A 13,573-nucleotide genomic window follows, 5' to 3' on the forward strand; every position below is an offset into this window, starting at 1 on the left:
ACATTTCCCTTCACAGTGCAGATCAACAAAGCATTTCATATTTCGTAATGTTTTATGATTTTTTAAATAATTTTTAAAAATATATTTTTACAAAAAATAAAATAATGTTTAAGCATTCTTAAATTAAAATTTTAAATTGTATTTATCTTGTGTTTTAAATATAATCATTTGGAACGTTTTCTTTCAAACAAAATTCTTTCATTCTATTTATTATATTTTTATTATTATTTTAAAGAACTTAAAAAAGCAGCTATGTCTAGATTTGCTTTTCTTTTTTTTTCTTTGGAAATAATTGCATACGTGTTTTGTATAATGTTAATTTGAACTTCATTTGGTCTTTAATTCTGGTTGTGTGTGAAACGAATAGGCTTTAATTAACACACACTGCGCATGAGATGAGGATAAAAACATAAATAGAATAATAAAAAACAGATTGCCTTGCATTCTTGCAGCGCAAATTAGTTAAAGAATTAATTGCAAATTTAATAGTGTAACTTTAATTACAGCAGACAGAGAATAATAATAATATTATTATTATTATTATTATTATTATTATGTAGTCTCTTACTCGGTTATTTATGAAAATGACAAATGAATAATAAAAAAAAACACCAACACGAGTTTTTTCACAATCACGGTCCACTTTAATGCACACAATCTCGACGCATTAAACTCTTCGCATGTTAGCAACTCTTTCCACAATATCAAATAAATTAGCAGCGTGCCCCCATGAAGAACAAAAATACCAAAAGCAGAAAAAACTAATGAGTATTAATTATAACAAATAAAAACAATAAAAACAGGTGTGAATAGAACAGACCATAATCTCGGAGGCATGACTGTTTTTTATTCAGTGCTTCAGTGGATCAGAGCCGCAAAAGTGCTCCGTTTAATAGATCACCTTATCATCTCTGTTAAAAAAAGCAAACACACACACACACACATAGAGAACACTACAGAGAAACATAATGAAAGTTCACATTCTTGAAATCTACAGGGAATTTGTTTATTCGTCGTTTGGTCCTCGGCATCTGTGTGTGTGTGTGTGTGTGAGTGTGCGTGCGCGCGCGCGCGCTCTTGTCTGTGCCCAGCTACCAGAACTTGGGCTGCGTCCCAAACCGCATTAGACTGTATGTTAAAACAGCACACTATCTATAGTAACACTTCTGGAGGAGTGCTGTTGTGCCGCATTATTCACTACAAAACTCTGCAGTCTCGTGCGTTCAGACAAGCCGACACTGCCTCCTCGCCGAGGAGAAACGCAGCTATCCGCGTCTGGAGTCATGTTTGTAAACGAGTCGGAGTTGAGTGTGTTTTAGTCCGCAGCTCAGCGCGGGTCACGGCCTTGCTTGCTCCAGCTGCTGATGTTGGCTCCGGATGGCAAAGCGGCTCACGTGCACGGGAATGGGCACCACTATTTTGGGGTTCCGGGACGGCTCCCCCGCCTTGGTGTTCACGTTGCCCGCCTTGACGCGCTTCCACTTCGCCCTGCGGTTCTGAAACCAGATTTTCACCTGCACCTCGCTGAGTTTCAAGGCGTGCGCGATCTGCGAGCGTTCTGTCAGCGACAGGTACTTCTTGCAGTGGAACTCCTTCTCCAGCTCCAGCAGCTGCTCGCTGGTGAACGCCGTCCGCCGCCGCCGGTTTTTCCCACCCGAGGCGCCGTTCCCGGAGCGCGCGCTCTCCTCCAGCCCCGCGCTTACCTCGCCGTCGTCTTTAGCACACAGAGAGCTGGACGCAGGGGCCATGTTGTCATCCGAACTGTAGTCCAGGTCGCTGTCCATGGAGAAACTCTCGTCCTTCCTGGCGCACTCGTCTTCTTTGGGATCGTCTTTGCCGTGACCTCGTACTGTGGGGTGGACAAAAATATAACTGAATCAGATCACTTTTTCTTTTTACTGATTATTATGCATGAATTCTAATTATAGATATAAATGTATTTAAACTTTACTGTATTCAAAACATTAAAATCAGATCGTGGTCACTGCTCAGCTACTTTTACGCGCAATTGCACTCGGAGTATGTTTTGGAAAGGCACCAAAAACAAGGTAATCAGAGGTCATGCGCACACTTTAAATAAACCTGCCAGGAGAGAGTCTGGAGAAAAAAATGTTTTGAATCTTTGCGGTTTATGAAACTCATAACTGCACCATATACAACTGCACAACAGTTGCAACAACAATAACAATAATAATAATATTTGTTATTGATAATGATTATCATTGGAACAGTTAGCCATGCATAGAAACATATTTATTTGGATCCTAAATTAATCGCACTTTTACCCCGGCAAAAAAGTGACTTGTTTACCACAAAAAATATTTACATCATTTGGAAGATTAATTATTGGATCGCCATAATAAATCATTTGCAAAGTCTTAATAGAAATAATTAAAAAGTTTAATTAATTTGATTAAAATGAAGCACATAAACAAATTACCCCCTTTTTTATAATGTATATGACGTTTAATGACCCTTTTTTGTGTAAAGTTGCGGGCATTACACTGTATAACCAGAAGTGTCCTTTAAACTTTCCATACAGGTTTAACTGATGGAGGCGACACTGCGTTCCTCTTACAGCTTCCCTGAAACAGCACAGGCTCTTTCTTCATCCCTCAATTAAACTGGGCTAAATTAAGGAAGTCATGTGCAGTTCGCCTTCAGGCGCTGCTCTCTGAAGGCCTTTAATCCACACCTGATAAGTGGCTTTCATGCCTCTGCACTTTTCTCAGCCATGCACATAACACTGTATTTCCCGAGGCCGTTAAATCGTTATATTGTCATTAACAAATCGAGTGACATTTTACAAGACAGCAGTCCCTCTTTCATCTTTAGCGCACAAGCTCATTTCTCTAAATGAAACACTCATATAACTGATTCATTTCCACGCATTATTGTCATATAGACGGCATGCGTAAGAAGATTACACATGATTACTCCAGAGCCACAGGAGCCATTCACAAAGTTTAATAACTGATTAGTCCAGGCGTCCTTAAATCTCAAAAAAATATTTATTAAGTAATTTGTTGCTTAGATATTCTAAAATAGTCTTTTTTTGTGGTATGCCTTAATAAAACACGAAAAGTGATCAACAAGATTCACTTTAGAAAATAAGGTGCCATTTAGTGCTTTTGCTTGTTCATTTTTTTTGCTCTCAGCTTTATCATAATAATCATAATATCGTAGTCTTTAAGATAACTGCACTTTCAGGAACAAATTTAAAACTGAACTAAATAATAATAATAATTAATTAGAAAATTAAGATTGCTAATAAAAAAGGCAAATAACGTCCCAGTGATAGTAATACCACAATAACAATCTAGTTTATTTATTTGTGAAAATGGACCAGGACACAAAACCAGGTCTATCTCTTTAATTGTGCAAACTCTCTGATGCAGGAACATATAATAATGCGGTCTATGCGTAATGTTCAGTAAATAAGCGCCTGCACTACCCTCATGTACATGTTTAGTGTTTGACAGTGTTACCTGTAGCGGACTGCAGAGGCTCATCGTGGAAGGGCAGAAGCGCGGCGGTTTCTTTGCTCAGGAAACTTTTACCGTCTTCTGCGTCTAGTCGGATCTCATGAGATTTGTCAAAGGCCGCGTGCAGGGCCTGCGTACCAAACTTCCGGGCCGCTTCCGGGTGCTGGGGCAGGCTGGCCATGAGGGTGGAGGTGAGCGCCATGCCCTGCGCCAAACTGGAGCAGAACGCGCCGGGGAGAGCGGCCGGTAAAGCGGCGAGCTGATGGTGAGGAGGCGCCTGTGTCAGACCAGGAGGAGGTGGAGGAGGAGGAGGAGGAAGCACCACAGAGCGGTAGGGCATGAACATGGGGTAACCAGTGTACACGAAGTGCCCCGGACTGGGCTGCTGGGAGCCGCCGATCAGCGAGTCGATGCTGAAGGCAGTGGTGTTTCCCACCGGGCGCTGCATCATGGCGAAGGAGGAACCGAACGCGGCACTCATAAGCTCGACTAGTTCAGACTGGGAAGTTGGAAAAGTTTACAGTGACGCAGAGTTAGCGGCTCTCCTCACAACTTTCATTCACCTCAAATCCAAGCGGAATCACTTTCACGCGTTACAATCCCGACAAACTATGTGTGCGTGTGTACGCGTGCGCGCCTGCGCGGGCACGCCGGCGCGCGTGGGTGTGAGTGAGGTGAGAGTCAAAAGCCCCCAAAAGCACAGAGGAAGAAGGTCCGGTGTCCGGAGCAGGTGCTGAGGGTGGCGCTGATAATCCTGCGCTTTCCGTATGCGCGCGTTTCAGCTCGAGTCTCCTCTGAATACTAACTTTAAAAACACAATTTAGGTAGAAAAATAACAACAATACTGCACCAGTATACCTTGTGCGGTATCTTCGTTCCTTTCACTTAATTTCAGCCTCGATAGTGACCTCTCCCTCCAGATCTCCATCTGTGACCAGCTGCTGATCTGAGAGTTTGAATTGCGCTCCTTCGGTTTAAGCGCCCGGACCGCCCGTCAAAGCCACGCCCACAAATTCACCTGCCATTCCTATTGGTCCCCGGGAGCGCGCGGACACGGAGCTTCCCTGACGCGTCGCGTCGCTTTATGTCGGATTCAGTCCTGTATATATAACATTGCTCGTTTACCCATCAGCGCCTGTGCATTTCTGCTTCAACACCTTGGTTAGTGCTGCTGACTTCTATTTATGCACATAATCAGATGAATAATAATCATTTACTCTAAATAATAAACTCGTTTAAATAATTACGCCTGTTATTTTGATCTAAAATTGTTAGGTACACTTGCAGTGTTGTTCTGTTTTCCTTTTTTTTTTTTGAAAATGTTTTTCCACAGTGACAGTGAGAGAAGGGTCTGATGAATAGGTCTTGTTGTCAAACAGGGTGAACAAAGCAGCTTTAATAAAGAGTGTGTGTGCAAGGCATTTTTATACACATTAGAATTAATACCATGCTAATTTCAATATGTCAATATGACAATATGTTGTCTTATAGACCTACAATAAAGCATACATGAGTAAACATAAATAGAAAACTATTTATGCATACTATAAAACATCCATCTTTTAGAAAAAGAACAAATCTCTGCTTTTACTTTATATCGTTGGCATTTTCACACTTACAACTAGAAAGATGCATCCCCAAACATTATTACCTCTCCAAGGTACAATTTAGTACCTTTTTTTCCGAGTACACACACGCGCGCGCGCGCAGCAGCCGCAGCGCTTTGGCTGAATATATCAATCTAAAACAAATGTCATGCTTGAGAAACTGTATGATTATATGACGTAGCCTAAAACCTTTTTAATGCATGCCAGTATTGCATTAATGCAAGTGCATATTTGTTTAAATGAATCTTCTCATGGCTACAAAAATACTTTTAAATAATTTGAATTACGAATGAGATATTCTGAAAATAATCGTACTTCACCAGGAAAGACACTGAGTCATGGAATCATTATTAATAATTATGACTTGAGTCACACTAATATTTAGTGGTTGACACAAAGCTGACACAAAAGTCCTGCTAACTCACTTAAACTAATTTATTAAAGCAAACCATTTGGACTATAAACATATATATATATATATATATATATATATATATATATATATATACACACACACACACACACACAAAACAAATATGTATGTATTGTTTGTTACAGTTTGCATAATTTTATTGAAACATTTACTGTCAAATATCTGTAATCATTTATTTATGTATTATAATCATATTCTTTAACCAGATCATTAAAATCCATGTAGGCTGGGTAGGTTTTTTGTATATATTTCAAATCATCTGTAATCTTTGGGGACTTTTTCTGCACTCACCCTAAAACCATGACCTCTGCTCTGACACCCCCTCCTGCCCCAATCTAAATCAAGGACACCCCCTTCCCTGCACAGGGTCACAGGGACACTGTCTCATTAAAGGGAGCCTGAGCCACAACTGCAATGCAGACATTAAATAGCAGTATTTTTCAATTAGCGCTGACAAATTCAATCAAAATTCCATAGATTAGAACGAAATGAGGCATGGGTCATTTACAAGGGGATTTAATTGCACAGCCATTAGACAAATAGTACAGCAGTCACTGTCTCATTATCAATCATGTGGAGGCATCAATAGAAAAAGGAGAGAGAATTGGAGGGGGTGTATGTGTGTGAGGGGATGGGGTGGCTGTGGAGTGCGCGTGTGTGTGTGTGTGTGTGGGGGGGGGGGGGGGGGGGTGTTACGCTCTCTCTAATATGCTGCCATAGCACCAGTGCTGGAGACCAGTTAATAAATACCCCCTTTGTACTTATAAATTATCCAGTTTAATTAAGAACATGGATTATGATTGGAATATGATTTAATTAAACCTTTCCTGCATGGTGGTGTGTGGGGTCATCTATTATGTCAAAGTAAGGGAAGCGTTACCGCAGGCTAAATTAAGGAAGGGCCCTAGAGACACTGACTGCCCTTAAGACCTTCAGCACAGGGACAATAAAGTGCAACAGTGGTGATAATAGTTGCAGAATATCAACGCTCAAACTAGCACACCTTTATTTCCCATGCATGAGCTGAAGTATATCACACGCTGGGACATATGGCACTTGTGCAGAAATGCCCCTGCATTTGGAAGTGGTTTACTCACTGGGCAAACCAATTAAAAGGCTCTTATTGCTGCTGGACGCAGTTTTGCTGGGAAATGGATTCGGAAATGTTGCCCGAAGCATTTGACCATTCAACATTATTTAGTTACCGTGTCTCAGGCTCAACCTTTTCATCAAGACCCAAATGTCAGCCATAATTTATTCGGCACAGTTCGCCTCTCCCAATGAAAACATGACTCGCTGTTTCCTCCACTCCTGATTCAGACATATTAGGAAAGGCCACAGGCGCAAGCACTTTTCTGCAGTATACACATTTAATCCTCTCCGATTGTTTCAAAGACAGCTATTAAAAATCCACGGCCTCCTGGCCTTCGATTTTAGATCATTTGATCTGAATGAAATGGATTTATTAACCTTTAAACTGTCCCAGAATGATGTGAGATCAAGCCTGGGGAATTTGTTCCTCCTAAGGTGCAGGAATAAGTACAGGGCTTATTGATCCACTTCTCCAGTCAAGTGGTGCTCATGAGCTCCCATATAAGTCAATATTCTCAGAGGTGGTGGAAACACTACACTTTTCACACTTACGCCAGACCTAGTGATGCCATGATAAACATGATATACTGTAGCAGATCTGACCAACTGCTGTCTCATTCACTGGTATACGTATCTGAGTTATCTGATTTATTGCGCACATAAAGAAGACATGGAATTTGATCAGAGATTTCAGAAAATATGTTGTTTTTTTGTTGTTCTGCATAATTTACTGCACGTGATTCTATGTAGCTATTTATACTGTTTTATGCTACAGATCTCAGATGTTGCATGATATTTCATCCTAATGTGAAATCCTTTTGTGTATGTGTATGTAAGCCCTTGAGAAAACATCACAAACAGTATTCATGTGTTGTTTCCATGTGATTCTGTAAGTACTGTGTAGTCACATCTGGAAGTACATTTAAAAAAATTTCTCAAAGTGTATGTGACATCATGTCCAACATGCAAAACACGACCTTGTGAACAGGTTATACATAAAAAGAACATGTCATGTACTACATGTGAAAAGGCAACGCATAGCTATTTTGATGCATGTAAATGATATATTAAAAGTGTTCAAAACCCACTTTTAAATTGTGCATGTGAAGTTCTCTTAGGGTAATAAAATACTCTTCAAACCTTTACTATTTACTGCTGTAACACAAACTAACAGGATTTCTTATTTAGGAAGCATGAAGCGGTTTGAGCATATGCTTTAAGGCTACTCTTCCACCCCCTTGATTAGGCCAATTGGCTTTTTGAGGTGGATATGTGTACCGGGTGCATTTTCATCGCCAGGCACGCTTAGTGAAATCGGTGCTGAACGGTGCACTAATCATAGCATTCGGTGTTTCATTTGTAACGCATTAAACGGTTCACACCATGACACGACGCCATGGCCCAATTCATCTTGCTTTATTAAAGAGAGGAAATGAGGTGAGGCATCAGTGAGTCGAGCCTCGGGGGCACATTTTCAAGACAGATGAACGACGGGGGGCAAACATGGTGCTGCCGCAAAAAATTTGTATAGAGGAGTCAAGCCCTACACTATCATCTACATATCTCTGTTTCTGTCATTTATTACATTAATACTGTCATTAAATATGGATTGGCAGTATTTGCTTTAGATGTAACGTCTTTGTGGCAGTGCAGTCATCCAAATTAAATACCAAATGTGTAAATACCACATTCACCATTAATTATCAAATGTGTCTATGTAGGTCAGTGGTTCCCAACCCTCATCTTGAGGAGCCCTTGTCTGCACATGTTAGTGTTTTCTCAGCTAATTAACAGCTTTTACTGAATAAGAGTGAGTAACACTAAAATGTTCAGGACAGGGCCAGGTTCTCCGTGTGACCACTGATGTAGGCCTATATGGCATGCTGTAACAGTTTATTTGGTGTGCCTGATGTCCAACAGGATAACCTTTTTTAAAAACCAACTGACTCCCACTTCGAACTGGGCTTTCATCTTCTGAAAAGATTACACAGTCTCTGTAACATCAAAGATCATATGTTGTCTAGCACATTTTGGTAGGTGTGTATCATTACTTGATTCATGTTCTATTTCTATACCATGTCACAGAGGTGTTATTATACAAGGCAGGGGACACGCTGGATGGAGTGGCAACACATTGAAGGGAACACACACAATCACACACTATGGGCAGTTTGGATCCACCAATCAGCCTACGACGCATGCCTTTGGACTGTGGAGGGAAATACACACAAAGGTTTCCTCTAAAGGCAAGATTAGAACCACTAACCATTGACGAAACAAAGCTAACCTAAGTACTAAGCCAATGTAAAGGTGGTATTATTATTATTATTATTTATTCATTTATTATTATTATTATTATTATTACAAGTTGAATTGTAGCAGAATCAGAAAAAAACGAACCTCCTTTAAGGCCAGGTCAGTTGGCTCCTATGTATAGAGCATATTTGCATTTACTGTGTTTCATCAGGTGTTCTCTGCAAGACAATTTTAGGACAAATGCTTTAACTACAAACCAGGTTAGGGTTCAAAAAGAGGATACATATACAAATCATAATTTTTGAAAGCACCAATCCATACCAGAAGCCAAACCTACATACAATTCGCACCTTAAAAATCCAGATGTCTTGCACACACCTAATTAGAGGCTGTAGTCTTTTTAAATACGCCTAGCAGTCGCTCAGTAACAGACCTCAATCACACAACTGCCTAAAACGCTTTCTGCATCCAGGCAACCCTTCCAAATGTGTACCACATTGGTTTTTCATTGGAATCAAGGAGCGTTTAATTTTTTTTAACTTTTCACTCACAAACCCCAAATCTTTTTATTTCTTCTTCTTCTTATTATTTATTTTTTAATGAAAAAGACAAAAGGTTATCTTTTTAGGTTATTGGGATTGAATTAAAACCTTTCAAAAAATTAAACATTTCCTAGTGACTAATCATTTAAGCTGACAAAAATGTTTTGGGCCTAATGTGATAGAATTAAGGATGTTTTTAGCACAAGACACTCATGTGTTTAGAAATCCAGACTATTAAAGTCGCCTCTGCCCTTATTGCGGTCTCACACACGGTGGCCATATTAGATTTGACACAAGTTCACCCCAGGCTGCTCAAAAGACGATTATTTAATAATTACATGCTTAATTACTGGTACAGGCGAGAGGACTAAAATAGAGTGGAAATCTTGTGATACTAAAATTGGGTTAGTTTCTCGCTCACTGGCCTGGTTTCCTCTGTGGGAACATCATGCTAACCGCTCAGACATTTTCTATCAAAACTGTAGGGTGACTCTAAAAAACAAGAAATACAAATGTAGGTACTTATGAATGAATTGAATGGATTCTGGTTCTAAAACTTCTGCAATCAAATGAAGACATAAAGAGGGGGACAGGCACATGAACAGGTAGAATCAAAGGAGAGTTAAATAGATGTGTGCAAATGATGAGTGAGAGTGTGTCAGTAGCAGGGTTAATCCTGGGGAAGCGGACTTTTGATAAAGTGTTGTGTGTCTCGGCTTTGCAGTGGATTTAAGATTATTACGGTGAGGGGGCGACAGTATGCTCAGCCTTCCCAAGGCCTAATGAGTTCTGTCTCCTCATTCTTCATACACTAATTAGTCCTACATGGGCCCAACACACACCACCTTCTCATCACAGCCACGGCACCCTGCAGAGGGAGTGGATACCAATACATGACTGTGGCTGTGGTGGGGTTTAATTTTAGCTCTGTGGTAAGATGTTGGGAGAAGTTAGGATCAACAGACTTTGGAGAGCTAAGAAGAACTTTTGGCGTTTGTAGTACTAGTGTATTCTGTATAATTAGTGATGAATTCTCCTAATGATCACCTCTGGTCATTTTTGACTTTCTACTTGATCCCATTCCTCAAGTCCCTTAATGGTTTTTTCGGATGGCTAACTGTTCATATTTTCTGATTGGATTCTTCTAGGGACTTTTTGTCTAAAAATGAACCCAGTGCCGAAGTATAGCACAGAACTCCAGGCCCTCCAGCCATTGAGGCTCTTTGCAGTCAGTCCCACTTTACCCATTACAATGCTCGTGACTCTACACAGAGACTTCCTAATAGTGTATAAGGCACAATGCACATGCAGTTTCAGTGGCTTGGAACAATCATGCTAGTCTACATAAGATCATCAAGTACCATTCTCATTTAGTGGACAACAGCTATTTTTTTATTTTTTTTTTGCAGTAGTAAGATTCAGAAGAGGACATTTCCACATATTCACATGTCAGATGCTTTTGTCCAAATCAAGTGTTTAATTTCTGAAAGTATACAATTTGAGTACAGGGCTAAGCGGTTAAGCGTCTCGCTCAAGGGCATAACAGTGGCTGTCTGGCAAGCCTGGGATTTGAGTTCTTAATTTGTCATAGCTCAGAATGCTAATCACAGTCTCGGTATAAATTCGGTAACCTTGAACAGATTAAGACGGTCATAACAACAGTTATACAGTACATAAAACTTCTAAGGAAATATGGAAATACCATCATGCATACTCTATTGCATACTCTAAGCATATATTTGAGTTTGGTGGCACAGTGGTGCAGTGAAGGATGTTTTTGACTTTTAGGGTACCTGGTTTGGTCCTGAGCTCAGGTTATTGTCTCTTTCTGTTTTGTATTTTCTCTTTGTGTCTCTGTGGGTTTCTTCATGCTATTACACTGATAGGCTGGGTTGGGTGGCCTTTGGGTGTAATTGGGTGAACCAGTTGTAAAACCTTATATCTGAGTTAATGTCTATCAAAATGATCAATGATCAAAATGTCTCCAGGTAAAACCTATTTAAAAAGCAAGGAGCCCGTAGGTAACCTTTTGTCTGGAAAAATAATTCAAAAGATGTGATATCTAACTTATACAAACTTATACAAGGCATTAAACACAAACAACCTGTCTCTTTCATCTCATTATGCCTTTAATGACAAGGGCTTGTCCTGCTATGACTCCTGGGTCGGACGGGTTAGAAGGGAATCCAAGCTCAAATAAGAGTTATGTCAATGATCACTTGCACTTCTGGTTTTCCGTGGTCATAAAATGTGCTTGCTGGGGTTGTCTCTCCCCAGTCCTAAAAGTCTGGTCTGTGATTTTCCAGATTCCCCTGCTGGAGTGACTGACCTGGGCAGGGTGGCTGGTAATTAGGTGGTGGGGCAGCGGTGTAATTGAGATGGAGCACACCTGGCCTTTATGGAACAGCTCACCTGGTTCAACTGTCCCAGCATGTACACCTACTCTACCTGTCCCTATTCACTCTCACTGTAGGCACTTTTAGCCAGCTTTTCAAAGGGGCTATAAAGATGTAACAGGTTTGCAGTGCCTCCCACATAACTTTTCTAAGGGCCGGTAATTATGGTCAGTCGCCACTCCGTAAGTAAGCTACTGTTCATCAACTTGTCCTACTTTTATATCTTACATTGTGGTGTACAATATACTTGTGCATTTTTAAGACATCCATATTTTCACTTAACAAATATTTTATTGAATTTTATAGACACAGTATTGGATTGTTACTGCTTAAATTGAATTGAAAATTTATTGGCTATTTATTGCTCAGTGTTCCCAGGATAGGATTTGCATGATGATGTGAGTGGCTTTGATTTCTTTACCTTTACGTGTTCTGCAATCATGTTTCTCTAACTTTCTCTTCCAGTGTTCAAATGTATAAAGAACGAAAAGGACAAAAATGACAGACACATGGTCAGGAAGAATACTTCTTTTATTTTCTCAGTACACTGGAGCCATGACGAACTGCCTGCTTCACATCTGAAACACTGGCCTCCCTGGCACTCCTTTAATGTCCCTAATATGTACAAATGACTTGAAGCAAGGTCAAGACTGTATGAGGGGATGTGGCAAAAAATCCTTGCCAAATCGCATTACATGACCAAATCCTTGAGGTCCTGTAATGTGCAAGTGGTGAATCAGTGTGTGTACAGTTCACACAGACAAATGCATCTCTTCCGCAATTTGGTGATGAGTTATCCATTGATTTTCAAGTTCGACTGAATGTTCACATGAAGGACTGCAATGATATTACCCATTTTCCACATTTCCTTAAAAAAAAAAGAAAAAAAAAAAAGGTACATAAGCTCTGCAATCTCCCAGCTATGAGTCATGTTGTTGCAATGTGTGATTTCTCCGGCATCGTATCCAGGGTCATGTTGGATCCTGAGTCTATATTTCCAGAACATTGGGTGTGAGGCAAGCATGCACTTTTGACACCAGTGCAATAAATGAATAAGATTTCAGTTCAACCAACTGGTGCAACATTGATGATTGAGTCAGATTAAGAAGACTTTTTCAGCTCTTGGCCTTTTGGAACTTTACTCAGTGGAAGACTGATTTTGAGATACCCATAGCCTTTAAATCCTTTTATCACTAAGGGGACTGGACACTGCTGCTCTGATAAGTCCAAGTGTGTGTAAATATGCTTTTCTTCATACTGTAATGCTCCTAATAGCTGTTGTGTTACATATTTATGCTAAACTCGCTGTCGAGGTTGCCTGCAGGATCAGACCCCATCCTGTGCAGTGATATGAGGATTCTTCCAGCTGTGTAGAGGAGTTGTTTTAAATACCAGAATCTGATTAATCACACGTAATTTTATGTGCTACACAACTCAGACTAATTAACGAATAATTAGCAAATAATAAAGAATTTCTAGAAAGCATGCTTATTAGCATAACATTAATTGCTTTGTTTTATAATACCCAGCTGGCTAATTGTTCAGTAATTGGAGCATTCAAAACGATGTTAGGGAGCTAGAACATGGCACTGCACAGAACAGCGGAGGCCATCGACTGCTTATAACAGTTGAGCAATTTGTGTTCTGCACACAAACAGACATAGCCTAATGTGACAGGTTCTTTCCCCCTGGAACTCCTGCCAAAGCTCACTTTTACGATCTCAATTTAGGGAGAAAACATTTTAATTGGGCCTGTCTCACA

At 40.2% G+C, this 13,573-nt stretch overlaps 1 protein-coding gene across 1 annotated transcript; it reads right to left on the bottom strand.

Annotated features, from left to right (window-relative positions):
• Positions 1-643: 643 nt before the first annotated feature.
• On the bottom strand, positions 644-4,444 carry gbx2 (gastrulation brain homeobox 2). Its single transcript, XM_053499121.1, has 2 exons — positions 3,489-4,444; positions 644-1,849 (listed from the first exon to the last, which is right to left on the bottom strand). Exons 1-2 carry the CDS (start codon positions 3,964-3,966, stop codon positions 1,338-1,340), a joined length of 990 nt encoding a protein of 329 aa, XP_053355096.1. The 5' UTR covers positions 3,967-4,444; the 3' UTR covers positions 644-1,337.
• Positions 4,445-13,573: the final 9,129 nt, after the last annotated feature.

This window comes from Clarias gariepinus, chromosome 6 (assembly GCF_024256425.1).
Source record: "Clarias gariepinus isolate MV-2021 ecotype Netherlands chromosome 6, CGAR_prim_01v2, whole genome shotgun sequence".
Lineage (NCBI taxonomy): Eukaryota > Metazoa > Chordata > Actinopteri > Siluriformes > Clariidae > Clarias > Clarias gariepinus.